Genomic DNA, 14,206 nt, shown 5'->3' with positions numbered 1-14,206 from the left:
CAGACTCAGCACCTGGAAAAGGTGAACTTACAAAAACACATTTTATTGTTTCAATTCTCCAAAGTCGAAAATCCAAGAGCTACCGGCTATGAAAAAAAATTAGAGCCCTCCCCTGCCCCATCACCCCCCAGGGGCCTCCCTCACCAGCAAGCAGCAGGGGCAGGTGATGGGGGCCCATGGGAGATGACACGATAAAACCCCCCAAAACAAAAGCATCTCTCCTACCAGAGGCTTGACTTGGCAACTGAGGAAACGAGATAAATACGGAACAGAGCCAGGCGAGTAAAAAACAAGAAGCTGGATCCTCTCAGGGCTAGACCACTCCCCCCATGCACCCCACTCCTGGCAGGGCTGGGCCACTCCCAACCCCTCCAGTGCTGAGGAAGGCAGTAGCAGGGATGGGATGGACCTGTAGGTGCCAGCCCTGCACAGTCTACCCCCCGCCTTGGTTACCAGCACCCTGAGGATGAAGTCCGAGACACTCAGAGATCCTCTGCGCTGGCTGCGTCTCCCCAGAGCTGTTGGGAAACGGGATGATTCCATTGCCAGAGACTCCCTGGGGGGAGAAAGCAGCAGCCTGCGCCATAGCCATACCTACACCTCACAAGGGAATGTGGGGGTGACTAGGGAGGGACCCCAGGAGGGAGTGAAGGGGGTGGGGCGAGCAATCACTGACACCAGCGTCCTTACTCCGAGAGGCCTCTTCCTCCTCTTCATTGGCAGTGCTCATGTCCATGGTTACAGGCAGGCGGGGCCTGGAATTTTCACAGCTGATTGGTCCGTACAAATGGCCAGAAAAACTCAAGAAACAAAAACAGGGAAAATTGAAAACAGGAAAAGACAAAAGTTTGTGGGTGGGGCATGGTGCCCCCCCCACCCTGGGATTGGCTGTTGAGCAGGGTCTGGTGCCCCAGGCTTCGCTGCTGGGGAGGGTCAGAGTTCACTGCCTACTTCCTCTTCTTCTTGGGGGGCCCCGAGCTGCGGCCTGGGCTGCGGCTGTGGGAACTGCGGCGGCTGGAACTGTGGGCTGGGCCCTTCCTCTTCCTGCTGAGGCTGCGGCTTTGCTCCTCCTCTTCCTCGTACCGGCTCTCCCGGTCCGCTAGGGGAGTAGGATGGGGGTCAGGGCATGGCTGTGTAACCCACCAAACTGCTGGAGCGGGTGAGAGGCTGGTACCTATCCCCACCAACACCCTCCATTACCAGCTCCCCTGTCCTACTGCAAGGCAACAGGAGGTGCAGGGCTCTGGCCCCTCCCCCATAACCATTAGGGGTCAGAGTGAACAGGGTGTCACAAGGAAACCCAGATCCCATGGCCCCTGTGTGCATTTGGGAAATGTCCCAAGGGCTGGCACTCACCTTTCCTGGCCTCCTCCTCCAGCTCGTCCCAGTCCTTCCCACTCTCCTCCTCGCTGCCCATGGATTCCTTGGAGTAATCTGCAAATGGAGACAGGAGCTCAGAGGATGGCCCTGTGCACAGCGCCACCCCACAGCTCAACCCTCTGTCCAATGGAGGGAACCATCCCCCTGTACTGGAACAAGGGGCCTAATCCCACCTCACCTCACCCCACCCCTCAGAATGGGAGCACAGGTGGGAGGGGGAAATGAGGCAGGACAGAGCAGGCAGTGTGTGGAGAATAAGGGAGGGCTCCCAGGAGAAGGGGGTAGGGGTGACTCCTGCTGCCCAGCAGGGTGTACTCTGCCAGGTGACCCCTCAGGTTAGACCCCCAGCACAGAGGCTTGGTGCCAAGAACCCTTCCACCCCCAGCCTAAGCTGCAGGGGCCTCCTCACCTGATTCCTCAGCCTCAGAGGAGTAATCTTCATCACTGTCCTCTTCCTCCTCCTCATACTCATCCTCCGAGGGGTTAAATGTCTCATCCTCAATCTCCGACTCTGACTCCCCAACCTCGGCATCACTGCCCTGGGGAGAGATCGCAGCCAGGAATCAGGACTCCTGGGTTCTATCCCCAGTTGTCACTGATTCACTGGGTGATCTTCAGTGATTCCCATAGGTCATGGGGGGCAGAAAGAAGTGGGAGTGAGATCAGATTAATTAATGTTCATTGGGCTCAGATACCAGGGTGTCCAGAGGAAATCTAAGTAATCCCCCCAACCACCATCCCTTTGCAGGGGCCCTTCCCCCTTGGGAGACAGAGCTCCCCCCTCCTCCAGGGGAGTCAGAGTCCAGTCCCCCCCATACCTCTCCCTCGGGTTCCAGGAATGACCAACCCCCCTGCTCGAAGAAGCCCTCAGGGTCATCCACAATCGTCTTCATGATTTTGGTCCAGTTGAGGGACTGCACCCCCTCCGTGTACTTCAGGTCACAAGAGCTAGGGAGAAAGGAGAGATCAGTATTGGGTCCCAGTGGATGAGGGTACTGGGGGGGAATTGTATCAGGAGGCTCCAGAGTGGATAAAAATTGATGATTTAAAATAAATAAAATCAGATTTTTTATCTAAATAGGATTTACTTTATATAAAACTAAACAGGTTTACTTTTTAAAAAAAAATAAAGCTATTTAAAATTATGACAACCTATGTTAAGACCTAAACTTACTATAATCTATTTACATTAAATTTAAATATTTTTATCAGTAAATGTTTGCTACCAACTTTTAAGGAAAATTAAACCACTGAATTGGTGGAAGTAGCTGGCCAAGCATTTGGAACCAGAGTTTGTTGAAGGCCTAACAAGCTTTTAATAGCAATAGCCTCCTCTGCAAGTGCAGAGAGAATATTGTCTTCATTTCCGTGCATTCCAAGTTCAGTTCAATGACTAGTTTTCAAAATTGAAAAACCTATTGGGAACTGGAAAAGCTTCCTTTGCTTAATTGGTTGTAAAATGCAAAACATGTTTAGATAAACTTTGATATACTTTTTTGGCATGTATCCAGCACATTAAGACAGTTTATTTAACGAATAAAAAAGCATTTTACAATGGTTTGGTGCATTTCTGAATTGGATTTGAATTTCAATCCAAACAGAGCTTGGCACAAACCAGAAGTAAAAAATCATCATCAAGATATGAATCATTCACCATTTTCTAACAGAATAAAAAATGTAAAATTAAGAATCTGAATGAACTGTAAACTGCTATCATTGCTAAAATAACTGTGTATAGATATAGATAGCATGTCCTCCTGGGTAGCAAAAAGAACTAAATGTAGCATAAAGGCTGTATTCAGTTGCAGATCAACTTGTTTTAATTGTTACCAGCCAATGAGAATCAACCTTTCTTTAGGGGAAAACCCTCCCGAAAAAGTACGAATGCAAAACACTATTAAAATTGATTTAAATCATGATTAAAAACTGGTGATTTAAAGTCTCTTGATTTAAATCATTCCACTCGGGGGGGGGGGGGGGGGGAGGGGAGATCAGAGTCCTGGTGTGTGTGGGGTAGGCACCAGGAGAGGCGTCCTGTGGGGGGGGGGGGGAAGGGGGACAATCCTTGGTGGGGACCCCGCAGTTGATGGCGCTGGTGGGTACAGTGAGGAGGCTGGGAGATCGGGATCTTGGTGAAGTAGGTCTCAGTGGAGGGGTCAGGGGGCATCATTCCTCAGTGGAGACCCCCCAGTTGATGGAATTGGTGGGTATGGTGTGGATCAGGATCCTGATGAGGCAGGTATCAGGGAGGAGGATGGGGGGGTGTCACTCACTTGAGCCACTCCTTGATGGGGTCGAGGGAGGCCACGGGGATGGCATTGATCATGGTCACTTTCTTGCTGTAGTCCTTGTAGACAATGACCATGTCAAAGTTCTTCAGGTGGAACTGGACTCGCTCAAAGTGAATGAGCTCCACCTCATCCAATGTCACCACGAACGGAGGCTGCAGGGGAGGGGTGGGGTCAGGCCCAGGATGGAGACACCCCCTCACCAATCCTGGGACAGAGACCCCCTGCCAATGAGGCCAGTAGTCACAGGGGACAGAGCTGCACCCCCAAGTCCCTTCCCACCCTACAGTGCCGGTGCTCGCCCTGAGCTCCGCCCACCCCCATAAGCACCCAGGCAGGTCCCTTGGGACACAGGTTTGTGCCAGGTCCTGAGCCGGGCAGGGACTGGGGTGGGGGCATGAACAGGTCCCCCACAGACACTCACCCACTCAGTGCAATTCACCAGGGCACTGCTGGTCGGCTGGAGCAGGCAGGTGCTTCTGTAGGGGGCGCCATTGAACCTGCCAGAGAGAGCAAAGCGAGCGAGGTCAGTGAGAGCCACAGACCCAGAGTGGGGGGGGAGGGGCCAGACTGAACCCCTGGTGGGCATCTTGTGTCAGACTGTGCCCACGGGGTCCAGGGCCACAAATCCCCAGGTCCCAGAAGGCACCCTCCAAGCCCCCAAAGATCCCGGAAGGGCACCCTCCACACTCCTGCTCCCCCCAAAGGTCCCAGAAGGGGACCTCCACGCCCCTGCTCCCCCCATCCCTAGGAGTGCCAGAAGGGCACCTTGATGCCCTAGTTCACCACCTTACCCTAGGTCCCGAAAGGGCACCTCGAACTCCAGCTCCTCCTTGGTCAGAGCCTCCACCTTCTCGATGAAATTCTTAAAGGCCGTTTTCAGCTTGTGCCTCATTTCGCGCTCCATCTGCATGGGGCACAGGGACATCAGCCAGACTCTCAGGGAGATTCCCTCCCTTCTGAGCCCCCCACCTACCCTCACGCTCCATCTGCATGGGGCACAGGGACAACAGCCTGTCTCCTGGGGATAGGAGCCCCCTAACGTAACCCCTCACTCTCCATCTGCAGGGTCAGCACAGCCTCCTAAGGACAGAGACCCCCTCAGCCCAGTCCCCTCTCATCTCGCACTCAATCTGCAGGGGCAGCAAGGTCAGCCTGGAGGCTGCCCCTCCACTGCAGCCGACCCCTGCCCCACATCTCACCTGCTCAGCGTAGAGGTCGTCGCGGTCATGCATGTGCTGGTGCTTGCCCAGGTCTGTGGTGATCTCGCCCACCTCGGTGTAGAACTGCACATCCGTGTGCCGCTTCTTCCCAAACATGATAGCATTCTGGGGGAGTGGAGGGGGGGCATGAAGGCTCCATTGTGTCTCTCACACCCCACACCAGTCCCCGGGTCAAACCCTGCAAGAGTCCTCCCCAGCCCCGCACAGAACAGGGCAAGATCAGGCCTGGAGATGGTTCCTGGGGGCACAGGGGCCCTACCTTGAGGTGGAAGTGCAGCACGATGATCATCTCCCCGTCACAGGGCTGGAACAGCGCGTGTTTGATGTTGTTGTACAGAATGTCGACCTTGTCTCCCCGCACGGAGGTGAAGCGGAAACCTGCCCAAGAGACAGACAGTGAGAGGGGACCCTTGGGCTGGAGCGCAACTAGGAGGAGGCTGTCCCTGGACTGGGGCTGGGAGCCGAGCGGGCTGGGGGAAGGGGCCCTTACCATTGACGTGGGCCTCTAGTGAGCCTTGCATCCTCTTCTGGGCGATGTTGGGCCGGATGTACAGGTCCTTTAGCTTGGGGTTGCTCCGGTTCAGGTTAATGATGAGCGAGTCTTGCTTGACAATGCCCTAGAGAGAGATGATGAGAGCCAGGAAGTGAGATCCCGCGGAGCACAGAGCCCGCCGTGTGTTAGCGTCTCTGCCTGAGACCAGGATACGGGGTCAACTTTTCCCAGGCTCCCAGGGGCTCTCCGCTCCTGGCTCACCTCCTTCTCCTTCTCCTCTGCCTCCCTGGTCTTGTAGCGTTTCTGCACCTCCTTGATGATGCGGAAGGCGTTCTGCAGGTTGAGGGCTGGCACGGTCTGCTCACCCGGCGTTTTCATGTTGGAGGCACGATACGTGCTGGGGGAGGTGCGGTAAGCGGTTACTGGCCATAACAGCACTGCATGTATGCAGCCCCTGCCCCACACAGCCCATGGGGCACTTGGGTGCCCAGCCCCCACAGGAAGTTGGTGCCTAGTCTCCCCGCTGCCCCATACAGCAGGCTGTCAAGCTCCGCCATGTACAGAGGCCAAGAGCCCAGGTCACACAGCCAGACTATGCCAGAGCCAGGAGTCCCGAGTCCCAGCCCAACCTGGGGCGCGAGGGGGCTGTAGGGGAAGGTCGTCCAAGCAGTGGGCAGAGGGTGGGGGGCGGCGGAAGGGGGCACTCACATTTCCTTGACGAAGGTGGCCTCGGGGTTGGGGAAGATGTTGCCCTCGTTGCGCCCCAGGGCACTGCCTGGGCAGTAGAAATTGATGCGCAAGTAGGTGTAGTCACCCTCCACTGACATGCTGATGTTCTGCACCACAGGGAGGTCGGGGGGTCAGTCAGACTGTGCGCCCTGAATGCGGCTGATGACTTCTCTGTACCCCGGCTCCCACCTGTAAGCACCCTTCCCCTCACCTCCCAGCTCCATTCCCCAGGGTTCCCGCAGGCAACCGCCCCCCCAGCTCCACTCCCCAGAGCTCCTGCCTGTAACCCCCCCATTCCCCAGGGCTCCTGCCTGCATGGCCCCTAGAGGCAGGGCCTCTGGGGGAAACGGCCCCCACTTTCCTTCGAGCTGAAGAACCAACACAACCCTCAACCCAACAGGTTCCCTAACCCCCTCCCTGTCTTATTGGCTGAGGAGTCACCTTCCCGGGCTGACAGTGGCCACGCAGAAGCATGCAGGCTCCCCATTACGCAGCCCCCCATACCTTGATGGTGGCGATGTGGAAGGGTGTGGCGATGCCAAAGACTGGCATGATGACAGTCTCGTATTTCTTGTCAATGTAGATCTTCATCTCCCGGATGTGTGGCTCCTTGGGCATCAACGATGGGTTCTTGTAGGAGATGTTCGATTTGCGGGCCCTGGGTGGGGTGGGGGAAGATGAAACAGCATAGCCCCCCAGAGCCTCCAAATATCCAGCAGGCAGGCACAGCCGCCCTCCAAAACACAGCACAGTCCCCAGGCCCCCAGATATCCAGCAGGCACACACAGCCTCCCTCCGAAACACGGCACAGCCTCTAGGGCCCCCAGATATCCAGCAAGCATGCACAGCTTCCCCCCGAAAAACGGCACAGCGCTCCTTCTCCGGCACCACACTTCCAAGGAACCCCAGATCACCCACAGATACAGCTCCAACCCAGGCCCTCCGTACATACATACACACAGAGTGACAGGTAGCAACCCTGAGGCCTGCTCCACTTCTGGATCCACTCCCCCACAACTCACTTCTGGATCTGCTCACCCCACCCCCAGGCTCTCCTCCCACTCACTTCTAGAGTCACGCCCCTCCCTACCCCCCCCCATCTCCCCACTCACTCCTAGATCTGCTCTCACCCCCGAGTTCCCCTTCCACTCACTTCTGGATCTGCTGCTCGCCCTTCTGCTCCGTCAGCCGCCGCTTGGCCTCCTCGTTGAGCTGCATGGCCAGCTCCTTCTGGTGGGCTCGACGCTTCTCCTCCGCCGTCAGCTCATTCTGGGGGTAGCAGGAATGCGAGTGAGGCCCAGACCCAGACCCCAGCTCAGCAGCCCAGCCACCACCCTGCCCCTGAGCCAGCCCCGCAGCCACAGGGACCACTCAGCCCCAGTCCCATAGGAGCATGGCCCCCAGCCCCTCCCTTGTGGGGAAATTAGCTCCCCCAGCCCCTTCTGAGCTGCAGGGACCCCTGCTGGTGTCCCACGCAGGCTCTGGAGCCCAACCAGCCCTGGCCAGCTCCCCATGACAGGAGGAACCGCACCCGCGTCCGCTCCGTCAGCAGAGCTGCTGCTCGGGAGCTGCGCCCCAGCAGGTCTTCAGCCTCGTCTTTCTCCTCCTCTTCCTCCTCCTCATCTTCATTCTGTGGGAGATGGACAGAATGGTCAGAGCTGGTCCCCCCACCCTTTACACCTCTGCCCCCACGTTTCCTTGCACCCTTCATCCTCCACCACACTGGAAGGGATGTGCTAGGATTTACGCTGGGGTCGTTCGCTGGCTTGCATTCTGCAGAACGTCAGACCAGAGGGTCGTAATGGTCCCTTCTGCCTTGGGAACCTACAAATCTATGAAATGTTGCCACTTTGCCCCACAACATCTCCCAGGCCCACCCCCATCCAGCACCTTGAGGACCTTCTGTCATCCCCTCCTCCACGCAGAACTCCCTGCCCCCGAAGCATGGGAGCCCCAGCATGCCCTGCTCTGATATCGAGTCTGCCTTCCCCCCACCTCTCCCGCACCCCAAACCTCACCTTGAGGAAGATGCCAACGTTTTTGACCTTTTTCTTAACAGAAGTGAGAATGGTGGCCGGGCCGTCCTTGGAGAGCAAAGAAAGAGTCAGAGGGGGGAGCAGATGGCAGCCCATAACGCACATGGGGCAGAGAAGCATAAAATACTCACCCTGTACGCCCCCCATCCACCAGCATGGTGCCCCCCAAATAACCCTGCGTGCCTCCCCACCCCCACGGTGCCCCCCAAATAACCCTCCGCCTCACCCCAACAGCACAGTGCCCCCCAAATAACCCTCTGGCCCCGCCTCACACCTCATCCACCAGCATGGTGCTCCGCAAATAACCTTGCGACCCAACCCCCAACACTCACCTCATCCACCAGCACGGTGTCTCCAACGAACAGTGCGTAAGTTCGCTCCTCTGGTTTCTTCCCTTCCTTGTTAGTCAGGTCAGAGAAGCCCACGTTGATGCTGAATACCATCCCTGCCAGCCAGATGAGAAAGGAGGTGACACGCTCAGGGAGGCCCAGGCTGGGGTGGCAGGGCCCGGGGGACATGCAGGGAGGTCAGCAGTCGCCAACCAGTCCACATGCACAGGCAGCAGCTGCACACGGAGCTACACACGAGCAGGATACCCCTCCCTGCATATGCTTTAGGGGAGGCTCCCGCCTGCAGGAAAAGAGATTTCGAGCCTCAAGGGCTGCATAGGGGGTGGTGTAGGGACTGGGTACCTGACTGTGAGGACAATGGGGGTCTCTCCCCATAACTAAGCTGGCTCTGAGGGCATGGGGATGCGATGGCATCAGCAAGAAGGGATCTGTGTGTGTGGGGGGGTGTCTCTCACCTTTCTTGAGCCGGTGCTGGTTCTTGCTGTTGATGACGAGGGAGCCCTCTCTGAACTCGATGCCCATGGCAAATCTGTGAAGAGTCCAGGTGGCAGTCACATTACCCATAGCCACCCTCTGGCCCTGGCAATGCTCCCTGCCCCATAGACCCGGCGCCAGTCCCTGCCCTACACCAGGCTGGGCAGATATTGCAGGCACCACTCCAGCAGGAGCCTAGAGCCTCGCCCCTGAGCCAGGCTGAGCTGTGCAGGCCCTGGGCACATGGGGGCTGGGCTGCGGCTGGAACCCGGAGCAGGGTTCTCTTCCCCTAGGTTCTGGATGCTCATGCTCAGCAGACTCAGGGCAGCTGATGCAGGGTGTGCGGTGCATGTGGGTTTGTGTAGTGGGTGTTGGGGGGGCGGTTTCTTACCCCAGGTTCTTGGTGATCTTGTTCAGCAGCTCCGGTTTCTGCTTCTTCACCACATCCATGACGGCAGCGTAGACCTCGCACAGCTTCACGCCTGGGGGAGTCTCAGCGTGAGCACTAGGTGGCGTGATGTCCTCCCCTTCCCTCCCACCGGGGCCAGGGCAGCATCACATCCCAGTCCCACACCCCGGGGGCCGGGCAGTGCGACATCCTCCTCTGCCCCTCCTCCCATCAGGGCAGCAGAACCCCTCCCCACTTCCCCAGCACACACCCCCGCATCACCCCTACTCACCATGCCGCAGCTCCTTGAGCAGCTCCTCCTGCAACTGCAGCAGAAAGGTGTAGTTGTCCTGCACCTCCTGGGGCGGGTCCACCATGAGCGTGCGCACCAGGTTGGAGCAATAGGATTTGTAGCGGATGCCCATGGCACAGGTGATGGCCCCAAAGTGCATGTGGTTCTTGTCGCTAGTGGATGGACAAAGAGAGGTGGATTTCAGGGAGGCGCTAGTTATGGGCTGGGCGTGGGGTGTCTGGGGGCTGAGCCAGGAGTCCCTGGATCTTGGAAAAGGCAGGACCAGACAGACCGACCCAACCAGCAGCACCAGCTCCCTGACAAGTCTCCAGCATTGGGCGGTTCTGGGGGAAGCGAGGCCTGACCCTGGCCCTCATCTGCCTGCTCAGCAGAGGTAGGGGTGGGGCGGCTGGGTGGGAGGGCTAGGAGCCCTGTGGGCACTGACCTGACGACACTGAACTTGAGGTTGTAGTTGCCGCCGCTCTGGATGATGGGGGGATAGCACATCTCCACTGTGGAGGGGTCAGCCCCTGACAGGTACTTTTTCTCCTCGATGGCCTTCTCCACCGATTCTGCCAGCTTGCTGTGCCGCACTTTCTGTGGGGCACATGGAGACTTTGAGTAGGAACAGCCAGATGGACCACAGGATTTGCCAGCGTCCCAGGCCCAAGTCACCTCCCAGCCGCAGCTCAACCCCTACCAGCCTCCCTGCCGCCACCTCCAAGCCGCGGTTCACCCCCTACCAGCCCCCACATCCCATCCACAGCTCACCCCACCACACCCCAAGGCCTCCCTACCCTCTCACCTCGTCAGCGTCGACAATCTCCATGACCCGCTCCTTGAAGAATTTGTTAAAGACCTCAGAGGTGATGGCAGCCGCTTTGCGCATCAGGTTCAGTTCCCCATCCTCCTTCACTGCGATAGTGTAGGCCACGACTGCGCTGATATCTACCTGCTCCAGGGACAGGGAGAGGGTGAGGGGAGCAGGTAGAGCTCCTCACACCCCTGCCTTGGCATAAGGCCACAACCCCACTGATATCCGCCTGCAAAGCCAGAGATGGGGGGAAGGGAGCTCCCCTCCACCCATCCTGCCACCCAGCTCACCTTCTCAAAGCCCTCCTTGCTGAGGCAATCATTCCAGTTCTTCATGAACTCCCCGGGGAACTTGTCCTTGCTGAAGACCCCAATGCGCTTCCCGTTCTTGCTGCCCTTCAGTGCCTCAATCATCTTCTCAAAGTTCCCCTTGTTGCTCTCGTTCTGCAGAGGGCAGGGGTAGGGTTAGTCCCCCGAAACGGGGGAGTGGCATTAGAGAGGAGGCAGGTTGCACCACCAGAGTCCCTGTTGGTTACCCCCAGCCCTTCACCCTGCCAACATTCCTCAACTGCCCCATAAGCAGCAACCTTAACCTCCTCCCAGCCCAGTGTGCACAACCTTCCACCACCCCCGACTCCCATGGGCTGAACCTTCCTGCAACTCTCAATGGGTGCAGCACAACACCCTCAACATTCCCCCAGCCTGGAGTGTAAATCTTCATTCCACAACTCTCCATCCCTCAGCATGCACCACCCCATCCTGGTATGGACACCCCGCTGTGCAGTGCCCCACAACCGCCAGGCGGCACCCAACACACTCACCTTCTCCCGCACGAGCAGCGTGATGGCCGGCACGCCATTGGCGTTCTCGCTGCCCTTGCTGTTGGCGATCTGCTTCAGGAACTCCACCTTCTTCTTGCTGGCCATGAACAGGATCTTGTCCACGCAGAAAACCATGATGGTGTCGGTGAGCTCGTAGCCAAAGAGCCATGTCTGCAGGAAGGGGAACCATGAGGGAAAGGAGTCACTCCTCCCCATGGCTCCCCATCAGAGACTCCCCTCACCCCCCACGAGTGCTACCCCAACCTCCCCTCTGCTCAATGCTTTCCTCATTCCCAGCTTCAGCAGCATCCTCCACGGATTTCCCTCCTACTGACCTGCAGGGCAGTGGACTTGGCATAGACAATCTCCTCATCCACCCCCACCGAGACCACGATGGCGTCGACGTTGGCATAGTCATCCTCTCCCTTCTGCAAGGGAAGCAGAGGGAAGCGAGGGCTTGGGTCTCTCCTCCACTAGCTGCCCCAAACCATGTCATGCTAATCAGAAAGGCTCATTTGACCTCTCTGGGCTCTCAATGACCTGTAGCCTCAGAGGAGCTGCCCAGGGCTTCGAAGGGTAGGGAGCAATCCTAATGTTGTGATATGAACCCGGAGGGTTCTCAGACAGGACAGAGCAGAAACCGAAGTGGAAGCTCAGAGACCGGCAATGAGGAAGGAAGTGTGTTTAGCAGAGATGAATGAGAAAGGAGACAACAGCTGACTACAAAATTGGACAGCGAAGACTCTTTAGCCTAAGGGAGTTAGGTACCCAACCTGCAATTCAATGACTGCTGGGCACCTAACTCCCTTTGAAAATCCTAGCCTCTCACTTGGGCAGAGATGGCCTAAGCTACCTGAGGGATTTGGACACCCTAGTCCCATCAAAGTGAACAGAAGTGGGCACCCAAATCCCCTAGGCAGGTTAGAAAAGCTGAAACACATGGCACATTTCTCGGCTCCGGATAGCAGAGAAAAACCTGGGAACGCAACTCACATGCTACCCAAAGACTTAGAAACCAAACAGCAAAAAAAACCAAACACAAGACATCAAAGTTCATTTAAGAAAAAAAATCACCATTTTAGGCCCATCTCATGATTTTGGAGCATTTGGGGCTGGCATTGTACTGATGGGAAACTGAAGCACGGGGAGGCTAAGGGACAGGCCCAAACTCTCACAGAGAGTCTGTGGCAAAGCAGGAAGTTGATCCCAGGTCCTCAGAGTCCCAAGCCCCTTGTCCTGTGCACCCTTTGATCTTAACACAGCCCTGGTGGCTGCATCCACCTTCAGCTCTGTACTTAGATCACAAATGACTTAGGGAGGCAGCCCCGAGCAGGACGGCGCTCCCGTTCCGCCTTGGAGGCTGCTAGGCGGGCGGGGGCCCAGCACCGCGAGCAGCCAGCGGGACCCCTCACCACCAGATCCCCTCACGGGTGGGGGGCTCACGGCAACATGGCACCTTTCCAGGGCGCCTGAGAGCCCCACGCTGGGTGGGGGAAGAGAACCCGGCACCCCACGACGGCGCCCTGGGGCGACCCCGCCCCGGGCCACTGCCCTGCTCCCCGGCTGGAGAGGGCAGGGCAGGGCTAGGGACAACCCGGGGCTGAGGGAGAAGCTGGGGCGAACGGGGGGCCAGTCCCCGCACCCGCCGGCGGGAGGGGCTCCGGGGCCGCGCCCGGGCACCGGGAAAGGGGGCCCCAGCGGCGGCCGCCGGGGGCGCAGGCCGGAGGAGAGCCCTGGCCGGGGCGCTCAGGCTGGGCAGCCCCGGGGGTCTCCCCACGGCGGGGTCCCGCGGGAGGGGGCCCGCGCCGCACCTGCCAGTTGCCATAGAGGCGCTTGACGCGGCGGTAATAGGCCTCGCGGTCCAGGCTCAGCGCCATGGAGACTCCGACTCGGCTCGTCCCCGCGCGCCAGGCCCCGCCGCGGCCCCTCGCCCGCCGGAAGCGCCTTCCACCGCCCCGCCTCCCGCGACCCGCTTCCGCTTCCGGGCCGCCGCCTCGCGCCCGCGGGCCCCCGCCTTTTTCGCGGCTTTTTTTCCGCTCCTGCCACCGCGCGGCCCCGAGACGCCCCGCCCCGCCCGCGCGCGAACGGCCTCCAACAGCGGGGCGCTCACCGGGCACGTGACCCTGCCACGCGCGGGGATCCTGGACACGCCCCTTCCCACGTGCCCAGCACGTGGTCACGCCGCCGCGCGCCCTCGACCACGTGACCCCCTGGCTCCCACGCGGAGCCCCCCCCCGCAGGAAACGTAATGCGCGCTCACGGGGGGAGTGGCCCAGCCCCCCCGGGCTATGGGGGGAGGGGGAGAGGGAGGGGCAGGGGGCCCCTTGGGCCGGGGCAGGTGGGGGGAGGGAGAAGGGCAGGGGGCCCCTTGGGCCGGGGCAGGTGGGGGGAGGGAGAAGGGCAGGGGGCCCCATGGGCCCAGCGGCAGGTGGGGGGAGGGAGAAGGGCAGGGGGCCCCTTGGGCCGGGGCAGGTGGGGGGAGGGAGAGGGGCAGGGGGCCCCTTGGGCCCAGCGGCAGGTGGGGGGAGGGAGAAGGGCAGGGGGCCCCATGGGCCGGGGCAGGTGGGGGGAAGGAGAGGGGCAGGGGGCCCCTTGGGCCCAGCGGCAGGTGGGGGGAGGGAGAGGGGCAGGGGGCCCCATAGGCCCAGCGGCAGGTGGGGGGAGGGAGAAGGGCAGGGGGCCCCTTGGGCCGGGGCAGGTGGGGGGAGGGAGAAGGGCAGGGGGCCCCTTGGGCCAGGGCAGGGGTCTCCCAGCTCAGAGCAGGTTGCCCTGGAGGAGGCCAGGAGCGGAAAGCTGGCCAGGCTGTGGCTCCAGGGAGGGGCAGACTACAGCCCGGATGGGGGGCAGGCCTGAGGCCTGCCTGCGCCCCCTACCCCTCCCCTGGCCGGTTGGGCCCCTTAGTGAAAGGTGCGGCTGGCG

General features: G+C 59.4%; 1 protein-coding gene across 1 annotated transcript; it reads right to left on the bottom strand.

The window, feature by feature from the left end:
• Positions 1 to 22: 22 nt before the first annotated feature.
• On the bottom strand, positions 23 to 13,255 carry SUPT16H (SPT16 homolog, facilitates chromatin remodeling subunit). The gene is made up of 26 exons (XM_084645730.1): positions 13,099 to 13,255; positions 11,623 to 11,715; positions 11,288 to 11,458; positions 10,758 to 10,910; positions 10,459 to 10,605; positions 10,099 to 10,250; positions 9,654 to 9,826; positions 9,365 to 9,455; positions 8,955 to 9,028; positions 8,482 to 8,594; positions 8,132 to 8,197; positions 7,645 to 7,743; positions 7,267 to 7,382; positions 6,618 to 6,771; positions 6,093 to 6,220; positions 5,646 to 5,781; positions 5,382 to 5,508; positions 5,151 to 5,269; positions 4,871 to 4,996; positions 4,463 to 4,575; positions 4,093 to 4,168; positions 3,654 to 3,823; positions 2,199 to 2,328; positions 1,790 to 1,919; positions 1,357 to 1,434; positions 23 to 1,099 (listed from the first exon to the last, which is right to left on the bottom strand). Exons 1-26 carry the CDS (start codon positions 13,162 to 13,164, stop codon positions 948 to 950), a joined length of 3,153 nt encoding a protein of 1,050 aa, XP_084501856.1. The 5' UTR covers positions 13,165 to 13,255; the 3' UTR covers positions 23 to 947.
• Between the last annotated feature and the right edge of the window lie 951 nt (positions 13,256 to 14,206).

Source organism: Lepidochelys olivacea (genome assembly GCF_965140295.1).
Source record: "Lepidochelys olivacea isolate rLepOli2 genome assembly, chromosome: 13".
NCBI classification, from domain to species: domain Eukaryota; kingdom Metazoa; phylum Chordata; order Testudines; family Cheloniidae; genus Lepidochelys; species Lepidochelys olivacea.
This window is presented reverse-complemented; position numbering and strand designations above follow the sequence as displayed.